The sequence below is a fragment of the Lepidothrix coronata genome, unplaced genomic scaffold, assembly GCF_001604755.1.
Source record: "Lepidothrix coronata isolate B3197 unplaced genomic scaffold, Lepidothrix_coronata-1.0 Scaffold64, whole genome shotgun sequence".
Taxonomy (NCBI): Eukaryota; Metazoa; Chordata; class Aves; order Passeriformes; family Pipridae; genus Lepidothrix; species Lepidothrix coronata.
The window spans coordinates 4,273,756-4,293,313 of record NW_016690244.1 but is presented as its reverse complement, the minus strand read 5'-3'; the positions used below and the strand labels follow the sequence as shown (position 1 = coordinate 4,293,313).

At 41.7% G+C, this 19,558-nt stretch overlaps 1 protein-coding gene across 1 annotated transcript in view; it reads right to left on the bottom strand.

Moving 5' to 3' along the window:
- The window catches only part of SH3BP5 (SH3 domain binding protein 5), a 52,583-nt gene that overhangs the window by 16,595 nt on the left and 16,430 nt on the right, over nt 1-19,558 (bottom strand). The window contains exon 4 of the mRNA XM_017817937.1: nt 3,063-3,227. Within this exon, the coding sequence (XP_017673426.1) occupies nt 3,063-3,227 (165 nt within the window). The remainder of the gene's footprint in view (nt 1-3,062; nt 3,228-19,558) is intronic.

Here is a 19,558-nt window from a genome sequence, read left to right as displayed (position 1 = left end):
ATGCTGTTTCTGTCTGCTCCATGAATAGAAAGACCTTCCACATGTAACGCTTCCACCTCACCCAGGATAAACAAAATTTCCATAACTCTTCCATTTTGCATCAGTTGAATTATATGATTTTCTGCGTAAGTGGCTACAAAAGCCTTGTTTACAGTACTCTGTTAGACAGTTACATTAAAAATAGTGTTAATAGCTTTTCAGTCTATCGAGACACCAAAAAGCAATTACAACATGTAACCCTTATTGCTATTTCCTCCCAGTGAGGGTCTGGAAACAGCATTTCTTGTCTGGTACTCTAGAACCCAAGTCTTTGTCTATATCCACTGGGTCATGTGCAAAACTAACCTGGCAGCATTTCCACATACAGCTATATAAAAAACCAGTTTCTTGTTTGTTCTCTTGCTTACCCTTTTTCTTTATGCTTTTTGTTTGTGGTGTTTGTCAGCTACCGAGCTGCTACGGGGCTCGAGTTTTGTTCCAAATTTCAGATTAATTCAAAAAAGCCTGCTGCCTCTGCCCAAAAACAGTAAATACAAACCCTTTACTCTTGTCTGACATTTCTATCAATAGAGAAACAAATTAATTAGTAGCCACTTTTAACATTTGGCTCAGAGGTGCTTTTCTGCACTTGAGCTCTTGCTGTACAAGGCCCACTGCAAGATTATTCTCTGCCCAGTACAACTGCCATTTATAAACACATGCGAAAAAAGCTATCAGACCCAAATAACAAGAATGCAAAAGCTTTCTCCAAGAGCGATTTTATACGTCTAAGTAGAAGAATTCTATTTCTTAACCCTCAGCTTTCACTCTCAGAACCATTTTCCATTAGTGACTTGTAATGTAATTAACAATTAATGAGCTGAGTTATCAGCAACGCTGTGGCAGTCAAGAAGAACTTTTGTTCTAGTAGATCTCATCCTTCAATCTGTTTTTGCTCACAGCTTTGTAGGGAATGATGACATTTTCTGCTCCCTGAGATCCCAATTATTCTCTTTGCCTCACTGAACACTAAGAACTTCATTAACTGCGTGCATTGAAGACAAGGAAGTTTTCACCCCCTCTTAAAGAAGATACAAAACTCAGTCAAGCCCTCCAAACAAACTAATGCTGGGTCTGTTCAGTCAGGACTTCCAACAGCACTCTCACCCTCCTTGGCTCTGGCCCTAGTCTCAAGACCTCCACTATGGAGGTACTGTCTCATGAAAATCATGAGATAAACTTCCATGTAACTCTCTCAAAATCTGCTACACCCAGGAAAGGTGCAGGTGGGTGTTTTCTGGGAACTGAGCTTACCCAGGCTATTTTAAGCACCAGGAATTGCTGGGTTACAAGTTTCCCATTCCAGGAGCCCTGAGCTGCAGTCCAGTCAGGGCCTAGGATATTTTACACCTGCATTAAGTAAATCTAAGTTTCCTATTTCTGTTCAGGTGTAACAAATCAGAGACATTATGGCTTGAATCAGTCCCCCAACAAGCCGGTATTCTGCATTCAGTGATGATACATATCAACACCACCAGCATGACTCCAAACACTGTCAGTAGAGATCTTCTGCTGTAAATCACTGGGTTTGCTCATCTCAGGTGTACACCTACCAGAGACCCTCAAGGAAAGCTTAAGGGTTGTAGAAGGACACAGGGATCCCCTTGAGATAGCCAATGAAAAGAAGAATCTGTTTGAACTCTCAAAATTGCTAGTGTTTCTCACCCCCCCCAACACAAGTTTGCAGTATACCAGCCAGAGAGAAGTGGACAATACGTGATTGCTGTCACTCTCCACCAGAACTCAGCAGTTTAGCAGTCAGGAGGTCTAAGCAACTCCTTAGATGCTTCCAGTTTTCTCACCTATCAATTCTGATAATCAAAAATTGTGGATGCGTTTCTGGACTTTGCTCCTATTGAGCTGGGATAACAACTAGGGAAAATGACAGCTGCTGGTGTCCTGGCACACACACAGTGCAAAGGGGAGGCTCCCCTCAGAAATACACAGTGATTACCTGATCTGCAAATACCTAATGATAACAGGGACAATAACACAAACATTACCCTGGAGTTCGTTTTCTCTTTCTTTAATATATACCAGGTTTTCCATCTCTCCCCTACACTCAGCCAACAACCCTTCTGTTCCCCGTTTCCTCATCAGGCAGCTGGGTTTTACAATTCACCCTGAAATAGAGCCTTTCTTATAACTCAAAAGCTTCTGCTACACAACAGAGCTACTGCATTGAGGACTGCAAGACAATATGAACATTGTATGGCATGCTAGCATATTTGGAATAGCAAGTTCAGCTTCACTGGCATATTAAGGAAACTCTGACAGGCCAAAGATTTTTAACTTTGATTTTTGGTTCTTCCATGTTAAAAAAACCTTCTTGCCCTTTTTTTTTAATAGACAGGAAAAAAAGAGACACAGCAAAAGACAGGAAAATTCTTCTTGACAGCTGCTAGAAAGAATACCGTCTTTCTTTGTTAGATGGTGCATCTCTTCTGTAAGTTTAAAAAAACTTTTTTAAAGGAGGTAAGATCTTGTCTAAATTTGAAAGTTAATTCAGGATACAGCAGAATGCGAGCTTAAAACGCAACACATTTTCAAGTAATTCTACATTCAAACACGCATTTCTGAAGCAAAGTGCCTTGTTCAACTTATTCCATACTATGAACCCATTATACTAAAATTGGAACATGTCCCTGTTTTTCCAGAGTAAGAGCTCCTATAACACATGTATTCAGGAATAGCCATCTCCGTGCAATTATTCTGGCACAACTCCAAATGCAGATATGTGTGAAGTTTATCTGTTATCCCTATAATATAGATGGTAATTTATTTTTTTCTCTACAGAGCTACTCCACTAGCTATTGGCACAGCCAGACAGAGAAATATAGTTGTCCCAGAAGAAGCCTAAGGCCCAGATCATTTAACTTTAGGCTTCATAATTTTTCATAGCTTCATTTCCTACGTCGTGTATCTGAATCAAAACAAAAATTTGTTCTTTCAGAAACTAAGCCTCATACACCACAGGATAACACAAAATATGGAAAAGATAGGTGCTGGGGCACTTGTATTACCCTCTGAGTAGCATGGTTGAGCATCTCTTGCCAGGCAGAGTCAAACTGACGTTTGTCATCTTCCAGGAGCCTCTGCTCAGCAAGTGAAATGGTCTCCTTTGCAGCACGCAGCACTTCAGTGGCCCTCTGAAAGTCCTGAGTTGCCCTCTGAGCTTCCAGCTGTGCCTAAAGAAATAAAAAATAACATAAAAAAAAGTTCTAAACAGTCACGTTTAGAAGATCTACAACACTAATCCCAAGACTTTAAAAGCACCACACCAGCGTCACTGTTTCCCAATCTTTTACTTGGAAGTGGCACATATTTTTCACCGGAGTAAGTACTGCTAAGACAGCAGTTCCCACACAAAGAGGTAATTTGCCCAGAACTGCCTCATAGTGGTTATGGTCAAAAACCCACACAGCTGATGGCCTACAAATAAGCATCTGGCTGAGAGATAAACACCTTATGATGTAGGTTTAATCACTGAGAAACAAAACAAAAGAAAACGCAATAGCAAACTTGTAGCATGTCAAGAGTACATTGAGAATGGCACTCCCTGAGTTTAGTCAGGGTGGATTTTTATCTGATGCACCATTAATCACACTGAATAAATGTTCTGGAAGTATGACCTTGCTATAAAGCACAAACAAGTTTTCTGAGACAGTGTACACTAATTCTTTGGACATTCTTCTACTTTGCTATCGCTGGGACACAACTGGTGCAGTAAGTCCCCAGCACACAGACACAAAGGTAATCAAGGGAATTTACAGTGCATGTAAAACATGGATAAAGGCCCTGCTATGTCCTTTGGGAACTGCTGCTTCTTTTAAGCAAAGTAACACAAAGTTTGAGCTTGAAGGAAGCACTTTCAAGTGTCTTCATGGAAGCAGGGGAGAACAATCTTCTGGTGAACTATATGGTTCTTGCTGTGAGAGAAAGACTCCCCCATAACAATATACCTCAACCTTCCCAGCAAAGCAAGCACTGCTTAGAAGCCATCTAATCAATGAGCTGTGATCTCTTCTGTTCTAGACCAAAAAAATCCTCAGTGACACTGCATGTACAGACCACCCTCATCTCTCCTGAAGGTTTTAACAAGGCTCTCACTATATCCAAATCCAACTCTGAACAGTCGTCAAGTAAAATGCTCACATCCCATCTTGCCACCTCCCTTTTTCACAGCTGAACATCAGCCCTCCAGGGCCAGCATCAAACTCTTGCCTATTCAGCCCAAAAGCGGATAGCCAATAAAGCAGAAATAATGCCAGTTATACTGCAGGTTTCAGTAGTATCATAGCAGAGTTCAGTAGTGTCACACTTGAGTACCAAGTGTAAACAAGTCTTAGGTGTTCAAAATAGGTGACTTTACAGTAAATAGACAAAGAATATTCATTAAAAAATTAGTGGTGCTGTCTGGGTTTTGTTTGTTGGGTGTTTTTTTTAATAAAAGATAGAGATATCCTCTCTTTTTATAGTTATCATTGAATGAGTAGCAATTTTAACATCCAGGCCTTCAAACACGCATATTTCGCATTGTTTTCCTACATCAGAAATTTTTAATTTCTGAAGCTTTTGTGTTCATTTGCTATATCAGAATTTTACTGCTCTGCAGCTCTTTTGAGGTTGACACACAAATACCTTGTTTAGCTGAAAAGTAAAATCTTAACCTGAATTTTTCTAAACTATATATTTCACAAATTTCTATTTAAAGAAGTACTTTTGAACTATTTTGTACTAAAACACCTCCCTTCCAGTGTAAGCCTTACATTCAATTAATTGAACATCCAGCACTATGAAGACAGTTTTCATTTACACTTCAATGACTTTTCAAAAATAAACCAGGATTACTCCGTTTATTTATATCTCATTACCTATAAGAAATGTCTTTGACCAGACATGACTGACAGGACAAAATAACAAATAAAACTTTACATATCATGATATACATAGAAGGAGTCTGAGAATGAAACTGAGAAACTAAGTCTGATATACAGAATACTAAACTGAGGAAGATAAAATGTTATGAATAAACTAAAAAGTTTTAGTGTGAAGAAACAGTGGTCACTTGGGAAGCGGCTAAAAATCCCTGATACAAAGTAAGTAGAACAATGGTGCATTTCTCCAGCAAACAGCTGGCTACACCTCCTCAACACCAGCTGCATCAAACACCTTCACACTTGAGACCACAGTTATTTGTAAAGGTAATGGAAAAAACCCTTCCCTCCCTGCCCCATGGTAGGGGAGACAGACTCCTAATTTAAACACAAGTCTCAAAAGGAAATAAAACACACTAAGTTTCCCTCACTACATCTTGAAATAGCAGCAAGCTCTTCTTACTTCCTTCCCCCTCTCACACAGAGAGGTACCTCACCCCGAAGTGACCATGAAAAAATAGAAGTTATGTGTCAGAGGTCCTTCAGTTACTAGCTAGAAAGGGAAACAAAATTCATCACAATCAGTGCAGTAATTTCCTTCCAACCAAGGTCCCTGATGCATTTCCTTCTGAAGTGGTTTGTGGTGTTTCCACAGAGAAGAAATTCATCTAACCTTTGCTGCTTTCAGGCAGCTTACACCACACCACCCTGCCTAAAGCCTTGGTGAAGAGCCAGGGCATTAAAGTGTTAATTTCCATGCAGAACTGCACATTCCAAACCAGCACAAAGTTTTGGGCCAGTGTTAATGGATGCACAAAATAACCTCTACTGAATTTTCAAAAAAATTCAAAACTTTTTTTTTTTAACTTCCAGTAAGTTTGACCTACACTAGCAAAGGAATCAAACACAACTAAAGGCCATAAGTTTACCATAAAAAATAGCTTGAGATAGGTTTTAACTAGTGAAATAAAATGCAAGACTCCAGTAGGAGCCTGCACTAAATACTGCAGAACAGTACTGAGAATGTTTGGAGGAAGAGCAGGACTGATTTTCATGGAAGACCCTATGAGAGGGAGCCAGGTCCCAGTGACTTCCAGCAATAAGGCTGTGAAGGCAGCTTCAGCTCCATGGCTGCCTCGCTGCATGAGCGGGCCTGCCCGTGCAAGAAACAACTTACAAACACATGGAAACAGACTGGAGACCCATTCCTAGCACAGAGAGAACCTCATCAGCAAGTAACTGCTTTCGAAACTCTAGTAAAACCAGATCCCAGGGGCAATGCAAGCACAGAAGTACAATTTTCTCACCGTAACTGCATCAGCACTTGAAAGTTTCTGTTGGCACAGATACCCGGGTCAGGGATCAAGACATCTAAGCTAGGAAAAATCCTGCAGAGCATTAGGAGCTGAGTTATTAAATCTCCAGAAAAAACAACATTTAGTGCTAGCTTGCAGTACTAGTAGCTCTTCTGATGAAGACTCTAAAGCACAATTGGCTGCACAGCAGGAAAATGGACTTTATTATAAGAAAAACAGAAGCCAAATTTACAATTCAGTTACATTTCTACTTGCACCTGGACCTGTAGGACATCAAGAGATGAAGCTGTGAACAGGCAGGCCCATAACACTGGGCTCATAATCCATTATGCTTCATGTCCTGTAACAGCGTGGGCAAATGAAAAACTGAAACAAAACCGTACTTAAATACTCCCTCCCAGCTGCATTTGTTGAATACTACTCTGCAGTGGCAATTTGGAAACACTGTTTTGTTTTTAAGCAACACAGTTAGTCCAAATAGCAATTTAGCTTCAACAGTTATCTGAAGTCAATCTGTAGTCTTTTATTTTAAGCAACTTACTGAAAGCCAGAGAAAGAAAAGGCCAAACTCTAGGGTAAAGAATTATACATTCATCATTAGAAAAACATCAACAGGTTTGTGGCTTTGCCAGTGTGGACACCCAAACACTTTTTTAGTAGAGTTACTCAATAATTAAGTTTCACTTAAAACTCCCTCCGGCATGTACAAGTTGTTCTGCACCATCACCAACAGGTTGCTCTCACGCTCTCGGTCCCAAGCCTGCAGGTCACTCTGTTTGATGGAAGAGAGAGTAGCCATGTTCTTCCTGTGCTTTTAAAACCATAGAGAATAGGAGCTCATGTCTCCATCCAACCTCCTTACGTTGCATATGAAGTTTGTCACTTTAGACAGTGGCTGTTTCTCTCAAAAGATAAGAATTCAAATGAATGGCTGAAAACTAGGCTATTTTTCTTTCATCACAAACTTGTATTTGATTTGAGAGAGGTTTAGCCCTGGGGGAGAATAAGGAAAAATGTACTAGGGATGAGGACAAAAAGCTCTGAGGGAGGTTGGAGGCAAGCAGGATTTCAACTTTCTGCCTGTCACACATGCGCTTGATGAAGTCTACTCGACATAAAAGTGAAGATCTCTTTCAAAATAGTTAGAAGGAATTAGGCCAGTGGAACCCCTCACTGGAAATAAGAAAGTCTTGACACTTCGGGAACTGGGGGCCTGTGCCCCAGCTCCCACTGCCACAGTGACGCTGCTCATTGTGGCTCACGATCAGTTCTTTCTGCCAGGAAGCTCAACTGAATGTCTTCACCACTGCGGACCCTTCCTCTATAATATAAAGTGGGACTCCTTGAGAAACACAGACAGCCACAGAGATTTAAGCTAAGGAGAATCCCACCATCACAGCAGTGTCTGTCACAGGCCATCCACACAGACACCAACTCCTTCTGCCGCTCTGTTCATCCCTCCTTTGCAACTCAGGACTCTGCAAGCAACCTGCTACAAATACATCTCCCACAACAATTCCTTCCTTACAGCAAGCTGAACATCCAGAAGTCCTGCTCTGCCCACTCAGACTTCTCCTCATGGCCAAGACCTCATCTGCTATGGAGCCCAGGCTCCAATAGGCACTGCCCTGAACTTCCCAGGCAGCTCCCAAAGACTCAGAGGTGACACACAGTAGCAGCACTCACAGAAGCAAATGGAGCACTGCACTATAAAACATGTCAACTTAGAAAACAAAAAGTTATGTAAAATTAAAGGGGTACTGACAGGGTTCATAATTGCAAGATATTAATGTATTGCTCATAGGTACATGATACCAACAAATCCCTTTTGGGGTATAAAAGCTGCACTCTCAAGGGCATTCCTCTGCTTAGCCTACACTGGGCCTTGCACAGAATGGAATCGCGAACAACAGCTGGATTATGTTGTTAACTACAGATAGGAATGAAAACAAAAAAAGCTAGGCCATGGCAAGCTAACAGAAGAAAACAAACCCAGGCACTTTTTCAAATGTAGTCCTCTTGGAACTGGCAGCAGCATACAGACATCTGCTTGTCCATTTTGAAAGCAGAAAAAAACCTGTACTCTTTAATTACGAAATACAATTTTCTGATTGGTTCATACAGCTTTTATTGACCCAAGCCCTCTTCATAGTCAGAGCCCTTGCCCAGCTGACCTAAAAGAGGATTTTTCCCCACCCTAACATATATAGCTTGAATCTATGACATATACTCCATTTCATCTAATCTCTGATGTTTTTGTTTCTGCACAATATCATTGACACTGAAACATGGTGCAACACAGCTATAGCATTCCTCTGAGGTTAGCTGACATCTAATACACCCTGGGAGACACTGCTCAGTCTCTGACACGTGAATACACCTGCATGCAGCTGACAGCCCAGCCAGGCTGCCAAAAACAGATGCAGAGGGTACATTTTGTGGAGACAAGCCTATACAGAATTTCTCCCCTCAGCCAGCCTCCCTCACCAGAGGGCCAGACCACAAGTGTTGATAAATTCATGAAAAGGATATCACTAACCTAACCAGCAGATTTCCCATCAGAAATGGCAGTCAGTAACAATCTGCTATTTTCAAGTATTTACAAAACTGGCTTCTCATTTATCCAGGTGAACCTAACTCATCATGCACTGCCAAGGCCTTGACATCCACTTTATTTCAGCATCTCTGTGTTACTGGCAATGAAAGGCATGAACAATTTCTCCGTTTATGAAATCACTGTAAGCTGGAACATGAAGGGAACACAGAGATGCTGCTCAGAACAAGGCACCAGCACACCACGTGCAGGCCCAAGGCCTTTGCTCTAGAAGGCACTTGTTTGTCACCGTGAAACCAATGTCTCTCCCACTCACTAATCTTTAAAACAATAGTTTAATTGCTACCAGCAAACGTGTACTTGCTTACTATCAAATAGATAATGATTAACTGTGTTCCAGTCACACTTTTCAGAAGGAAGCGAGTTTCAGATGTTTCCATTCTGGTCTTCTCTCATTCTTTTATCAGCATCCCACAATTAATTTGCTGTGCAAATTATAACAGGGAACATATTTCAAAACAGGAGCTTTACTTTATCAACCGCTCACCAGAGTTGCTGTAGTACTGCCTGTCTTCAGGGATCACTCTGATCGCACTGACTGCACCAGGGCATCCTGCACAAGCTTCTGGCAGGGATGAGGACAGCAGGATCACCACTCACTGACCACAGTATATATACCTGTCTTATCCACCACTGCAGTTGATTCAGTAATTCAGAAGCCTACAAGGTGAAGGCACCATTCACAGTGACCAGCCATTGAGCGCTACTATTTTGGCTCCAGTTTTCCTCAAGTTGTTTCAATGCAGTTGGCAGCCCTTAGCAAGAGCAGCAGCCCAAATATCAACCCAAGGGCCCATAATGCTCAACATCCTAATAACAACCTTGATACCGGCACAACTGCATCCAAGGTAAATCTGCAAATGACACTAAGTCAGAGGAGATGATTGAAAAAGCAAATGGCAGAACATCAACCCAGATGGCCCTTGTGCAACTTGCCTGAGTGAAGACAAACTTTACAAGGTTCAACAAGCAGACTTGTGGAGTCCTGCACCTGGGGTGGAATAATCCCATGGTCAGCCCCACCAAAGAGGAGCTGTGCATTACAACAGGCATCAGGCTGAAAAAGCTGAAAAGGTGCAGACTTGTTGGGAGGAAGGCAAACCATGCCCTAGGCTACATTAAGAGGGCTATAGCTGGCCAATCCTGGGAAATTATCATTCCTCCCAAATGAGTGGTGGTGAGGTTGCATACTGAATACTACATCCAAGCCCTCAGTTCAAAAGGGATGTCAAGATAGGGTAGAGGCCTACAATGACTCCCACAAGGAGTGATGAGGGATGTGGGTTTATTTAGTCTGCCAAGGAGGAGACTAAGGAGCAATGTAATTAGCTGACAGCTAAATCTGAAGGGGAACTGTAAAGAAGACAGAGTCAAGTGAATGTTTTTCGGCAGTATTGGATGGTATAACATGGAGCAACAACCACAGACAGCAGCTTGGAAGTTCAGGTTGCACACTAAAAAATGTCTTTCTTATCAGGAGGGCAGTGTGACCCACAGAGAGTTTACAAATCTCCATCTCTGGAAGTTTTCACAACTTGGCAAAGTCATGGTTGATGTAATCCAGCAATGTGACAGTTCTCCTTTCAGCAGGAAGTTGGGCTCAGATGACCTCCAGAGGTCCTGTACAACCAGTATTTATATCAGATACCATCGTTTTTTCTTACAGTTTCTCAAAATCCAAAGAATATTTTTGCAAAAACTTTGCAGTGACGCTGAATGTTCTCCTAGATTTTCAGTCACATTTTCCTGAATAAACAGACTAGTGGTGTAATTGGGGGTAGGGGTTTTGTTTGCTTTTCTTAAGGACCACGACCTTCCTTTCCTCTCTCCCAACAGCCTAAAAATTCTGAGCCAAAACAGAACTGAGAAGTAGTAAAAACCACCAGAAACTCCATGCACAAAGTTTTATAAACAACTTTGCAAATCCAAAGCCTTGGGAGTGACCTCATTTTGACAGACCTATGAAGCCTTGTGAGCTACACATTAAACTGCAATGACTGCATTACTGACAGAAAATACAGTCTCTCAAGAGTCTGAAACCCCCTCATTCTTTAAGCTGTTTATTGTAAAGCTCTACAATTGTACATGGCTTAAAATATGCTTTTTCAAAAGCAGATTTGAAGATTTTTAACCGGATGGAGAAGATGAAGTGGAGGAGGAGGAAAAGGTGAAAACAAGCCTTGCTAGATCTTTATGAAGGACAAACCATTTCCTTCATGCTGCCTATGGAACACTATAACCATATGTCCCTTAGTCTCTGCTTTTGATTAGGTGTCTTAGTCTTGTGCTGGGCTTTTTGGCCCCCTACATGCACCTACCCCTCCTCTTCTAACAAATTAATTGTCACAAAACTGACCTGAGTCCTGGTTCTGTGTTACTTTCCTGGTAAATCTGTAGTCTATAAAAAGGTCCAGGAAATAAGAGTAGACCTACAAAGCACATTTCAAGAGACATCCAGCTCTATGCTAAAGTTAGGTGATATGTGTAACTCCCTTAAGATAGGATCATAAGCCATGTTCCAAGAGACAAAAAGTTCAGGGCACATCCAGCATTAGCTACTTCTGTTACCAACATACAGACAGACTCCTCAAAGACAGAATCCCACCTCCCTTCTTTAGGAGCTATGGAAGGAAATGGGAAATAAATATCTAAACATAAAATTTCCCTAAATGCCATTAAGGCAAATCTTGGACTGGACTTAAAAATCAGCTGCCAATCCTTCTCTGTTCTCTGGTGGCTCCCATCTAGGCTGTACACTAGGATCTTGCGAAACAAGGGCAAAAATATCACCTCTGAGCCAACCATTGCCACTGTGCAGTCAGTCATTTGAAACTTACTGGTCTTCTCACTGGTTTTAACTGATCTAGCTCCTTGCCTTACAGGAACAGGGAGGTGATGCTCATTTGGTCACTGAGATTGTATGGGAAACACTACCCCAAGCCTTTTGCCCCTCCTTTGTTTTTCATGTGGTTGTTGAGAGATGCTGGTCTGCTTGGAGTTACTCACAGTGACTAACAAGTCTATGGCACCAGAGTATGACATATTATTCAGCCTAATACCATCCAGGCACAGCCTTCTTGGGCACTCACTGCCATCTGCTTGTTAGCTGTGCACTTGTTTGTGGCCAAAATTATTAAGCTGCTGCCTTCTGGAAGAGGGGATCATAGAATATGTCCAAGCTTTTCTCTCCAAGGTAAAAGATCTTATTAAGAGAGAAAAACATCAAGATAATCCTCCGGGCAATATGCACCTGCAGCGTGAGAGCTTAGGCAGTGACTCAGCGAGCCTAGGGTTTATAGCTGGTTTCTAGGTTTAGAGAGGCTCTACATACTCATCTACACCTGGCATCAGCTTCCTTTGCTGGAATTAAATATAGAAGCAAGGAACAAACTCCCACAAATGCACCCTGCAAGAGGTACACTGCCTGCCTTAGTGGATTTGCTAATTATCCTAGATAATAAACATTCAGCACATACAGATGCAACAGATAAATTCAGGAGAAACACTGGATCATTGTCTCACATAATTGCCACCAAAGTAGCAAATGTTTTTAAGTAGAAGTTTCCAGAGTGTTGGCAAGGGATTGGCAACCTGGCTCTGAAAGCACACCTTGTGCATGCATACTGGCAGAAACCAAGACAAGGCATGTGGGTAGGAGTTTCACCTGGCTGATGGGCTGCTCTGGACACGTTTTCCCAGTTCCCAGAAAGCCTCACACCCACCAGCAACTGCCCATCCTCAAGAGCAGAGATATGCTCTGGAAGAAAGCCCCAGGGTAACCTTGTACATCTTTGCATGCTCACAGCTACTTTTGAGACAGTCATTTTCCTAAGGGACATATTGAAGATAACTATCTATTGACCCTTTAAAGTTTTTCCTAATGGAATTATATGACACCATAGCACATGTGACTCACAGGCTTGCTTCACTTAAACAGTTGCAGGTGGTACCCTGGACAAATGAAGGGCTAAATCCATTCCATGAAGGAAAAAGTCTAGGTAGCAGCAGGAATAGAGAAAATGTCAATTCCACTTCACAGCAATAAAATTCTCCTTTGAGAACAAACCATTAGCACCCTTTACCAAATGAAAAAAGAAAACCCCACCAACCAACACAAACCATATTACAGAAAAAAAACCCAAAAACAAAAACAAAAAACAACCACCCACCCACCAGACGCAGACACACCTAAAAGAGATGGACATTTCTTCCACATTCTGGCAGCAAAATTTCTCATTTAATAGTAGAACTTCAAGTTTGCTGCAACTGAAAGATATTTCTTACAGAAACTGTCGATGCAGAGCCATTCCCACACATGCTACACAGGAATTAGGCTCTTCAGATAATCTTTTCCAGCAAGAACAAACAAGAGCTCATAAATTCATTCTGTTTTACTAGGAGTCATAATGAAGCACATCTAGAAGGCAGTAACCAACATCCATATCATATCTGTTTTGGCAGCAGCCCCTAGCATGAGCATTTATCATTTCATAATAAACTCCCACCTATTTAGACCACTATACACAGTAAAGATCGGGTTAGGTGAACAACTTCCCCAAAGTTGCAGGACCTGTACTGCCTTCAGCAGTCACCCCTGAGCAATTACCCACAAAACAGGTACATAGGATATCACCCTGACCTCAAGTCACCCAGGCTCAAATGCCAACTCCTATTTTTAACAGATTATCCTGTCTGTGGCTTACAATCTCTTAAAATAGCCTTAACTAGTGAACAGAAAAAATTGGGAGGGGAAATAGTGAGAGAGAACAAAGCAAGGCAGTCTTTCCTTTAAATTGTTTTTTTCCTGTAGATTTGCCTTTTGGCAATAGCTATGCAAGTGTTACAGCTACACAAAGGAACGCACTATCTAACCTCCTGGGTTTTAACAAATTGAAGAGGATGCAGTATGATGTTAATCAAATCTTCAGACAACAGCAGAGGAAAAAGGAATTCACTTCTATTTTCACATTCCAGCACCCTTTGAGAGCTATTTATACCTTCCCACCACTTCTAGCATCTGCTATCGCATCTGTGGCTAAGCACAGTATCCAGATCACCTGTATCACTGCTTTCTGCCTAAATCAGCTGACATATATAAAAAAACCCCAAGTTTTCCTGTCCTAGCCCTCTCCTTGTTACTCAAAAGAACAGAGAGTATTTCCACACCTACCTACCCCAGCATTCCAGTACTCGAGACCTACTTGCACAACACTTTTAGTATTTCACAACAGAAGAAAAACAACAAGAAAAAAAACATTCTTGAAGGTAGGAAAAATAATTAGGTCATTGGATTCTTGACAATTAATGGAGAGGAGGTTGAACAGCTATCTGGCTTTGTACTACTGCCATCTCATAGCTGAGAAATGAAATAGGCTTTGGGGTGGTTGGGGAAAGTGGGAGAAAGAGACACCACAAGAGAGTAATTTTCTCCCTCTCTTCTAGATAAATTCTTCAAAACAGTAAAACAAACAATTCTTCAAAACAAAACAGTATTTTCTTCTATTTCTACAAACAAAAGAAGAAGAGGGAAGAACCTGTAATTTACAGTGCACAGCTAACAAATTTGCGTAATGGAAACCTCCAAGGCACATCAACCAGTAACGATGAGAAAACCAGTTACAGTTTTTGCATCAATAGCTTATACAAACTAACCATCCATCAACAGAATAGTCCTCACATCAAACAAAAATGTATAAATACAAACCCAAAATAACTAGACCCATTCACTGAGGCACAGAAAGCACAGAGAGACACAAGAGATCTAAGTTTTAAAGGAGGGACACTACAGGTATTTCAACAAACAAGTGGCTAAAAATTAGTTCCTACTATCCAAGAACACAGTATTTACAGATGATATTGCTACAGATGCCACCTAGTCTGCAGGAAATATAAGCAACCAAGCACTAAATTTGAATCAGGTAAGGATTTTTTTTTTCCAGTTCATTTGTGAACTAGCAGTTGTTAGTGCTCCCAAACGTGGGGCAAATTTCCATCTGCCCAGGATTAAGACGGTAAAAACGTTCCAGTCACACTGACCCACTATCCTGCATTAGGAGGGTTGATGGGAAGACAAACACATTAAGGAGCTTTCTTTCACAGATCAGATCTTTGGCAGAACTTTCCAAATCTGACTAGACAACATCTGTTATCTTCTCAGCAGTTTAAGGACAGCTAGTTTGAGGTGCTTGAATATCACACTGCTCAACCAGATGACAAAACCAGAATACAAAAGTCATATTGAGTCATACTTAAACTTTAATAAATAATGTAAATCAGCCAGATAAAACCTCGCTTTTTGACCCAGGTAAGTCTACCTAAGCTCCTTGCTTCTTATGCTTTGTTGCTATTTTGGCCTGAAGAAAAATGCAACAGAATCATAATTCAAGACTTAAAATACAATTTCCAGGTTTTAAGCATTCAGGTGGAGCAAACAGAACACATCAAGCACAAGCTCCGTCCGGCAGCAGTGAAACACAGAGGCACATGCAGCTGAATGCAAGGTAGGAACTCCAACACACTACTCAGGGGGTTTCAAACACAACTGTGCAACCATGATCAGAGAGCACAAAAAAAACCCCACTCAAAATTCTGAGTGTGGCAAAACATTTTCTTGACTGAACCCAAAGTACATCCTGCTTTAGAAATACAGTTTACGAAACTCAGTGGATTCCCTGGTGGAAGTCGAGGAAATGACTCCTCACCCTCAATAATAAAATTACACATTCCCTTGCTTGGCTTATTTCCTCTTCAGATGGGTGCTTGGCCCTGCAGCCAGCCACGCACCACGTGGAAAGCAAGATTAATATACTGAGAACACCCCCTGGGATCACAGCAATGGGAACTCCGTATTTCTCAAGAGGACTGACGTCACATCGACATGGTTTCCCCAAGATTTAATGGTGTGTTTCGTAATAAAAAAATGAAAAAGTCCGTGGGAAGAAGGGGTTCAGGCCTAGAGCAGGTCCATAGGGAGCAAAAAGGAAAAAAGGACACACAAAACTTCATAGGCCATCAGGTACAAACCACAGCCTCCATGCTTCATGGTTTCAGGCACCACTTCTTGCACAGCTCACCTTCATTTCATCTCCTTACCATTTCTTCACAGCTCTGGGCTTCCCGATTGCCCACATAGCAACTTCCACGTCTCTCTTCCCTTCAGAGCATCCCAGCCATCTCTTCCCAGGCAAGGCTTGTCTTGCCTGCCTGACTCCCTCTCTCCTGTGCCTGGCCTGCCGCAGTGCTAGCCGAGGCCATCACATCAGCCTCCATCCCACAGATGAGTTTCTCAACCACTAACAGTAAGTCCCAGTTCAGGAAGGGAGCTGCTCCCCTACCTCTCCACCCCACCAACCCAAGTAATCTAAAAAGAAAATCACAGCAATTTCCATATGGTTGATTTACAGACCTGGGGAGCAAGCTGCTTCTCACACTATTAACCCCACCTTCCTTATCCAGCCATCATTCCCTCCTCCATCTCACAGTGCTGTAAGGCTCCCCAAGAGCCACCAGGGCAGCTGCCACACAGCATCTCCAGTTAAAAGGGCAAACTATCAGCACAAGCAGAGCACAAAAAACACAACCTATACTGCCAGCCTAGACTGGTTATTGCAAACAGCTGGAGGAGTAACATCCATACAAAATACAAATAATACAAAATGTAAAAAGAAAAAAAGTCCTACTGATAGGACAAGGGGAATGCTTTTAAAGTAAAATAGGAGAGATTTTGATTACATGTCAGGAAGAAATTATTTATTCAGAAGGTAGTGAGGTACTGGAACAGGTCATCCAGAGAAATTGTGGATGCCCCATCCGTGGAAGCGTTCAAGGCCAGGTTGGATTGGGCATTAAGCCATCTGATCTAGTGGGTGGTATCCATGCCCATGGCAGCAGGGTGGGAACTAACTGATCTTTAAGGTCACTTCTAACCCAAACCATTTCATGGTTGTATGATTACTTAACAAGAACACAGCACCAAACTAGAGCCAAGGAAAGCAGTCAACTACTCTGGGTCTTTGAGTTTTTTCTTGAACAGCTGGGAGGATTTGTAGAAGGTTTGTCAAAGTTAATTTTCAAGTTTCTGTATTCCTTCCTTTGAAAATGCAAATTCACATGATAGTTATTTGGTCTCTAAATAGTTAACCAGAAACACACTTTCAGCCAGGAAAGGTCAGTTGGTTGTTCCACTGTAACTGTGCCAATAATTTTGCTTTTTACTAGCTCCATGGCAAGTTGCAAAACAGGAATGCAAGTCTGTCACAGTTCTGCTGACATTTAATTTTTGCTTCTCAAGTTCCCTCTCCCTCCACCTTTTTTTTTGCCAAGATAAGCTTACCAGATAACACAAATCAGTCTTAACTCCTTATTGTCTTAAACGTGAGCATCAGGACTTCAGCTGATGAAAGTAGGATGGGAAAGGAGATTCCTTATGATATGAGAAGTAAATATACTGAAGTATAACACATCTAGAGGCTAGGAATCAGAGGGATATTTACCACTGTTGGAACTGGATCCAGGAGCTGTCATCCACACTCAATGCTGCCCTCCTTTCCACAACAGAGACAGCTGGTGCTGTGATCCTATCAGTTCTCACTCATGGAGCAAATTTGGATAGGAAACTTGGGTGCTGCAGGAATTGACACTGGCAAGACCATAGTTTCCAGTTCCTAATTAATTTTTAAGGGTGATTGGCAGTTTTGAACCTCCAAGTTATATGGATTTAAAAAGCTTTTGTCTTCTGAGCTAAGGAAGTTACCATCTGTAACTTTCATACTTGCTACTTTCAGACATCTCAGGCTGAACACTTAGAAGATGAGATGCCATGGCCACTTTGGAAAGTTTTATTCATTTAGTGGCACTGCAGTCCTGATCTCTGCAAAGAAGGATATCAGCTTCATCTGCTGAGGAAGACTCTCCCAACTAGGGAAGTGTGCTTATCTGCTTATACTCCTCCCACCTTCACCATCAAGTGGCTCAGTTCCTCCTCAGTTCCTGTTCTGCAAGATTATAGCAGCTACTTTTGATCCTGATTCACTTCGGATGTAAAATTCATCGAACCACTTGGTGCAGGATTCACCCGACAACTTTCAAATGGCTAAACATCCCAAGATGAGATGCCTGAACTCCCTTGCATTTGAGAAGGGATGTATATCAGAACACTTTTCACATGCATCTACCTCCCACCCCTAATTACAATTAGTGATTAAAGGCCCAAATTATTATCCTAGACTAGACATTAAACACTTCAGTAGGTAAAGCTAACCACCCACCTTGGTCTACTGGTGTCCACTATTAACTTCTGATCCCACTGGTCAAAACCAACCAAAATTCACATTTGAGAGAGGAAATGATTTCCCATTGCTAACTGGGCTCTCCTCAGTTTCATGAAGACTAGCAGAATGGAGACCCAGAATCTCTGACCTGAAAGCTCATTCCCAATAATTCTTTGCTCTGTCAGCTGATCTCTTCACACAGATGTGGCAATCCAGCATAGAATATTACATGAGAGAAAGATTATTAGTGAGGTGAGAGAAAGGGCTCTACTACATAAAAAGTTGCAGTGAATGGGACAGGTTAGCTGTCTCTGCTGAACACAATCAACTGCGCTTTTTCTCAGATATGCCTAGACACCAGTGGGGGAGACCTTTTGTACATACTGATTCCAGTGTGTTTTTCCAAGCCTTCTGAGATAAAAGAGTGCTGCTTAAGAAAGTATGCCAACAACATGAAAAGAAGAATTAGTTGTAAAATCAAACCAGGAAGACTTGACTCAAGAGGAAGCAGAACATGCATATCCTTCAACATATTGCTGTATGAATACATGGTACAGATGGGTCCCTTAGTAAGAGATACATATAGATGTAACCTAGCATAGATCTTTCATCTATTTTTGCCTGAAGCAAGTTTTCTGACACTTTTTTGCAAAACCTAAATGAGACAGGGGAGATGAAGGGACTATCACAAAGCAAAACAAGGTCCTTCCCAAACAAGTTCAGTACTAAAGTTGAGCAAAGCATCCTCACCTACTCCCAATCTGAGCCAATACTGAGGACTAAAATATTAACTCCTCACCCTGCAAAAAAATCCAACCAAAAACAAACAAAGAAACAAACAAGAACCAGAAACAAGCCAATAAATGCTAAAGCTTAATTAAAAGCAATACTCCCAGGGCTTTTATTCAGTTTAGGGTCACTACAAATGCATGGGTTGTTTTATTTCTGGGGGTGGGAACACATTTTTTATCAGATTCTTTTTCCATCAGCAGCACAGCAGAAAGGCAAGTTCTCCTGTTCAATTTGTCCATGGGTTCACAAGTGATGATGTACAGATAACAGTGTTTTAATGGCACCTCTCACCCAATGACCCCAAAGTGCTTTTACTTCGCTTAATGAACTCGGCTTCACAGCAGCTTGACAGCTTCATTTTACATTGGAACTAAGAGAGAGACGGAGTCATTTGTCTGTGCCATGCAGGAGCACAAAATCAGCTCTTACCAGCCCAGTGATTTATGCAACAGAGCACACTTGCTTTTGCACAGCATCCAGTCCCAGGACATGCTGTCACTGCGGAGGTAACACACCTCCCAGCTCTATCACTCGCTCAGACGCTACTGTGAACACTATTGCACAGGCACTTTATAGCCCCAGCCCTCCAAAATGTTAAGTCAACAGCGGCTTAAGACACTCCTTACTTCAGAGGCTCAAGACTTCTGTTTA